Source organism: Coptis chinensis, chromosome 7 (assembly GCF_015680905.1).
Source record: "Coptis chinensis isolate HL-2020 chromosome 7, ASM1568090v1, whole genome shotgun sequence".
NCBI lineage: Eukaryota > Viridiplantae > Streptophyta > Magnoliopsida > Ranunculales > Ranunculaceae > Coptis > Coptis chinensis.
Genome location: NC_141462.1, coordinates 74,914,688 through 74,920,890, shown reverse-complemented (window position 1 = coordinate 74,920,890; position 6,203 = coordinate 74,914,688). Strand labels below are relative to the sequence as shown.

Genomic DNA, 6,203 nt, shown 5'->3' with positions numbered 1-6,203 from the left:
CTTCGAGACACGTGTACTCCCTTATACATATGTAGGGTGGAAATTACGAATGAGTGTTAGGTTGGTTCTGGTAGGAAGGCGGTGATCATTGGGAGTGGGTGCAGTAGTTCATAATTCCCGGTAATTGGAAGTACAGATATGGCTTTGGTAATGATTACCCTTGGATTAAGGAAAATGTCTTTATTCGAAGTGTTCTGCTCTAAGTCGTTCAGTCTTCTTGGAACGTTTTTGAGCGAGCTGGAGTGTACCACCTACATAAAGCGAGCTGCTCGCGAGTCGATCTTGGAGGACGATGCCCTGATTGCGCTGCGATTTCTATTTATGCTTAACGCGTGCTTAATATTATTTAATGAGGATATTACTCCCTTACATTGGCTTCAATCCATACTTCTACCCCATCCTCAAATCACCCCACCGATGTTCGATTCGCGATATGCTCCGCATTGCCGAATGAAGAACTAGGACCAGATAGAAAACGTTTGAAGCCTTCAGTGAAGGTGGTTGACTGGTTTCAGTTACTGAGTCGACTTGGCCAGTTGTACTAGTTGACTCACAAGAAACCGAGATCCGACTCGTTCACTTTACTAGCTTGTGCCTGAAGCTGTTCAAGAACAGAATCTCCAATTAGCTGAGTACACCACAACTGGCTCCCGCTCTTTTCTCAAAGGGGTAGTGTGGGTATTATGGGGGGATAACTCAAATTAGCCCAAAAAAGATTCGACATTCAGATTTCAGACCACTACTCCACTCCAAATATGCAATCGCTGGGGAAGTTGATCTCATGCATCTTCGCCCTATTTTCTCAGTTCGCCCTTGCTTTAATTCCTCACTACTTCCCTTCCTTTTCTCTCCTCACCCACCTCTTACTCTCAGGTTCGTTTCCTTTCTCAATTATTTTTTTATTTGCTTTCCCTTAAATTTAACGTCGTCCTTTAATTATTTTGCAGCTCTGGTTCTACTAGTCTTCTCTGGGGTGGGAAAATTCTTCAGAAGGCTACTCCGTCTCCATGCTTCAGCACCTGCTTTTGTCTTCTTTAATACTTTGTTTATATGGGGAGTTCATATCGCATTCATTCGTAAAGGTTACACGTTTCCCTACTTGTATTATCTGTTGTTTCGTTTCCCTACTAATTACTAATGTTTCATTTCATCTTGTTTTTACCTACAGCTATTTCTTTGCTATGGAATGTTGTGTTCAATCTAGAATGTGGTCTTCTCCTTTTTGGTCTACACAGGTTAGCTTGCCTTTGACAAAACCGCCTTTCACATTCCTTCAATTAAGTTTTTGATCCATATTTCAGACATAGAAATCTAAAGAGATGGAGGGAAAGAAGTTCTCTTTACTCTTCACTATTGAATTTCTTCTGGGAACTACTAGTGATGTAATGTTGATGTGTTCTTTTTGGCAGTATTATTTCTGCTGATCCTGGTTTGGTTGCATATGAAGATGCTACTTCAAAGGAACTTATCAGAAATGAGGTATCAGGGGTCAATTCGGTTCTCACATTTGGAGCTGAGCTTACATCTACAATTCTATTTATATGGGTGTTACACTAATAAAATACACTCTTGTGCAGGAAGCAGGGGTTTTGCGAACAGGCTTGTGTCAACTACCAGATGTCAAGCTACAGGAAGTAATTTCCTATCTGTTGCATCCTAATGAGAGAAAGTAATAAATAGATTACTTCTTTAATCTTTTCCAGAAACTTGGTACTTGGTACTTTGAATTTTGAAATGCCTTTCATAAATTTCAAAACAGATCCTAGAATGCCTTTCGTGTCCTTTTCTTTCTTTTAAGGTAGTCAGTGTTCAATTACATAGCTATAATCATGTATTATCTATGCTAGAATGAAAAGATTGGTTTTAGAAGGTAGCAATTGTAACTTTGCACAGTCCTTTTATTGCATTACTGGATGACCTTGGTTAAGTTTTAAATCTCATAAAATATAAATATGTCAATCTGTCGTCGACCCCTGTTCTGTTCCTTCTTCAAAGAGAGTAATTGGCTTATGTTAGGAAGTATATTGAGTTAGGGTGGCGAAAAGGCATTAAACTGCCATTCCCAGTTGTGTCTATCCCGCCCCTTCTCCTTTCACCGTCTCCTCGTCCACGCAACCTTCTTTCACCCCCTCTTCTTTTCCCTTTACTGTCTCTTCCTTGACACAGCTTTCTTATTCCCTTCATCGTTCATTGCCTCTATTCCTCCTTGTCGTAGCCTTTTCTTCGCCCTTCACTGTTTTGCCACCGCCAATCTGCTCGTACTTGACGCATTATTGTTGTCTCCTGTTGCTGATGATTGACTATTCTCGGTCCTCACGAGTCACGACCTCACGGAACACTAGTAGATTAAGGAGTGAAATCTAAGGACTTTCCTTTACTTGAAAATCTTGAATATCTGTCCAAACTAGATCATAAACCTTAGCTGGAAACTTTGGCTGACATTAAACTATTGAACCCACAAGCAAAAATGTTGAGGACTCGGTGAATGAATGATGATCTATCCTATTTTTAAGTGTGCCTTATATGATATAACATGTCTTTCCACTGTGAAAGCCTATCTTTGTGAGGTAGTGAATTGTCAAAGTATTTCTGTCAACAGAGAAGTAGGAACCTTGAAGATTTTAGCTAGTCCTTTATTTTGTAATGTGGAAAGCCAGATAGTCTATCATCCTCTAACTGATCCATGAGCCATGGTGGTGGAGAGACCCTCCACTCAGTTGCATGAGGAAATATAAGCTACTCTATTAGCTGTTCTAGGTCCCCACTTAATTCATATAGCTAAAATATGAGTACACACACTTACAGAACATAAAAATAGGTAAGTGAGTCGTTTTTTCATATATATTTGATGTTTCAAGCAGAACTAATCTTATTTAATGGGGTATTGTTGCATAGACATGGATGCGGTTGTTGTTGGTTTCTTAACTACTGCATATTTTTTAACATCCTCAAACAAAAAGACTAAATGAATATTCGATTAATCTTGATTTTTTAACATCCTCAAACATCGGAAAGTCATGTGGTCACCAAAATTAGGAAGAGGGATACAACTTTTGTCAAGCTCACTTTGTGTTTTGATAGTGTTAAGAATGCGTTCCATTGTTCATGCTTAGTTCCTTTAGTAGAATTTTTTACCAATGAGGAGAATAGTATTTTCTTTTTTATAGTTTAGTTTTCCGTTTTTGATGTTTAGTATCTTTGACAGAATTCGTTACCATTGAGGAGAATAAGATATTGCAAGTACTGTAAGGTGTACATAAAAGGATTTGACCATCATTGTCCAGCGTTTGGTAACTGTATAGGTAAAGAAACTCTGTGGCCTGTGCTATTTATGATTGAAATGTAGATAGTTCCATGACCATTTCCTATAAAAACATGAGGTGTGTTTATTCTTGTATGCAGGTCAGAAGAATCATTTGCAGTTCATGGTTCTTCTAATGGGATTTGTCATGGTTGAGGCTTCTTATATTGTCTGTTCTACTAAATGTAAGTACTGACTTAGTTTTCATTGAAATTTGTTGCCTCGTAGTAATCAAAATGCATATGAAAGTAGAGATTTCCCATACACTACTTAGGTCGACTGTTCAAACACTCCACCTATAGTTATTAATGCCCACATGCAGGGTGGTACCCACCATTCATTTGCGATACTCCTTAGGTGACCCAGCTGCATGGAATGAAATGCAAGCCAAGCAAATCTATTTTCAGTAGCATTCTTTTGGGTCATGTGTACCAAAGTATAATGACTTACACGAGACGACATGTGCATGATCAGCCAATTAGCTCAAGTGGAGATCATCAATTTGTGTTCCCTAGCATCATATCACAAACCTTCCTCCATATAACCGTCCTACATGTACACCATTTTTATGATTGTTTCATCGCTAACAGATCCTTTTGTTCTGAAACAACCCAGTCATAAATTTATAACATTTACTAGAAAATAGAGAGAAAGAGATGGCTTCAGACTATTTTTAAAGTTGTTAATGCCTCAATGGTAAGAAGTGCAAAAGCTAAAAAGGGGAAAACTAGAAAATGGTTTTTTTTTTTCGTTTCTTTTCTTCTGAATGAAGGGAGTGAGTTGAAATCAAGAGTTTGCAACTTTATATTATTATTTTATATGATGACTGATGACGATAGTGGTGATGATGTTGTCGTCGTCATCATCATCATCATCATCATTGTTGTTATTAGTATAAATATCATCATCATTATATCATATGATTGTTAGAAATATTATCATCATTAAGCTCTGGGTTGCCCTCACATATTGATAGTATTGATCACCTTCATCTGATGACTGATGAGTACTCAATGTGGAGAGCGTGCAACATGTGGAACAAGCTCTGGTGTTCATCTTCATGTTAACTTCATATTTTTTCCTCTGTATTTTATTTAAAAGCTCTTTATTTGTGATTACAGTTCTTACAAAACTCCTGATTTTCGACAAAGCTATTATGGAGGTATATCACTGTTTCAAAAGTACCATGTCATTAAACCGCAGTAACGAGATTGGATACGTACTTGTATGGTCAAGTGGCAAAAGTATCATTTCCCTCCTTTTTGAATTTCTGCAGTCTAATCTGTCTGGAAGTTTGGCTATTAGCACAAGGCTGTTCTCCATTCTCCAAATAATATGGCAGGTTTGCAATTTTCGTCCTGAATTTTTCATTTTTATTTTGTATCTTTGTTTGGATAGAAAATTACAGCTTCAAATTTAACGGTAATGTATGTTGTTAGATACTTAGATCAGCTAATTAGTTCATATTGGTGGATGTGTAGGTTTTATTCCTTACGTGGCATGTATATTGTGTCTGTGTCAACATCAGAACGGATGAGTGGGTAATATGCTAACCTTTTGCACACCGAGGCCAATTCCTTTCCCATGGTTTAAATGACAATTAGACGACTTTTAACAGATAAACTGGAAGAGCTATCCTGAGTTCCAAAAGAATGTTCAGAATTATCCTGGTAAATCAGCGATCTTCGCTACAACTCTTGTATTGAAGTTTGGAATTGTTAGCTTTCTTCTTCATTCTAATTATTTTGTTTGGTTAGGTCAATTTAATGTGGAACCAAGATTCAAAAATCCTTATGATAAGGGTGTTTTAGGCAATATCAAGGATTTCCTATCTGCGAAGGAATAATTTCATCGTGCATTTGGTGGCTGATGTTCACAAATTTTAGTACGGCAAACTGGTCTTAGTTGAAGATCAGGGTTTTGAGGAATCTTGAGGTTCCATTTCATATTCACTTACATCCAAACAGATGACCAAACACATTGTAGCTGCCCAGTTTGTGTTGGAAAAAAGAAGAATTTGAACAAGCTTTCTAAGGTGTTGGTTGAAGGTCTGTTACTAAACGGATTAATTCCATCTCTGACTCCCAAGTTGTGTCGAAGAGGAATGCTTTGAGCAAGTTTTCTACAGTGCTGGTTGAAGGAGATACGTTACTGGACAGATTTATTCCATATCTGATTCCCAAGTTGTGTCAAAGAGGAATGCTTTGGACAGATTAATTCCATATCTGATTCCCAAGTTTTATAGAGTAGGTGCTTCTTTGAGCAAGTTTTCGAGAGTGCTGGTTGATGGAGATGCCTTACTGGGCAGACTAATTCCATATTTGACTCCCAAGTTCTGTCAAAGAGGAATGCTTTCAACAAGATTTCTACAGTGGTGGTTGAAGAGATACATTTGTGGACGGATGGAATTGTGATCTACTTCTATGGTGACACTGGAATATAGCACAGCTTGCGTTGTCCTGGTAGACGCTCAACTCAATCTTTGTGCTTATGGCTGCCAGTATCCCTTTTTGAAGGAGATATGAATGTTAAATATTCTGATGTTGAACTTCTCTATCTTCCTGAATGCTGTACAATATATGGCAAAAACTTTTTTTCTGAAATTAGAACAATGGTAGTTGCGGAATTCAACTAATGTCCACTGCAATATCACAATCAAGTGAGAGCATAAGCCCATGAATAACAGAGACTACCACAAAGGATAAAGTAAAATGAGACAAGTCACGATTCACAATTTTGTAATACATATTTGTTGTGTGTTATGTTGTTTCTAACAGATGAATGACAATCATGTCATGATTCACATTCAGCTTTTATTTTCTTATTCCAAGCTGTGAAAACAGAACGTAGAAAGGCTCAGCCCAACCAGCATTTTGTACCTGTTGCTCTAGATGCTTTTTCT

General features: G+C 37.7%; 1 protein-coding gene across 1 annotated transcript; it reads left to right on the top strand.

Moving 5' to 3' along the window:
* Positions 1–622: 622 nt before the first annotated feature.
* LOC147488864 (uncharacterized) lies at positions 623–5,932 on the top strand. Its single transcript, XM_086573293.1, has 12 exons — positions 623–873; positions 948–1,082; positions 1,169–1,235; positions 1,410–1,479; positions 1,578–1,634; positions 3,206–3,302; positions 3,403–3,486; positions 4,423–4,463; positions 4,578–4,643; positions 4,783–4,842; positions 4,920–4,971; positions 5,059–5,932. Exons 1-12 carry the CDS (start codon positions 756–758, stop codon positions 5,145–5,147), a joined length of 936 nt encoding a protein of 311 aa, XP_086429419.1. The 5' UTR covers positions 623–755; the 3' UTR covers positions 5,148–5,932.
* Positions 5,933–6,203: the final 271 nt, after the last annotated feature.

Bases quoted from the DNA above. Each gene is read 5' to 3' on its own strand.
- LOC147488864 (XM_086573293.1), top strand. From the start codon at position 756: ATGCAATCGCTGGGGAAGTTGATCTCATGCATCTTCGCCCTATTTTCT. The intron at 4,464-4,577 runs GTATATCACTGT...GAATTTCTGCAG, and splicing joins TCGACAAAGCTATTATGGAG to TCTAATCTGTCTGGAAGTTT. The intron at 4,972-5,058 runs GTAAATCAGCGA...TTGTTTGGTTAG, and splicing joins GAATGTTCAGAATTATCCTG to GTCAATTTAATGTGGAACCA.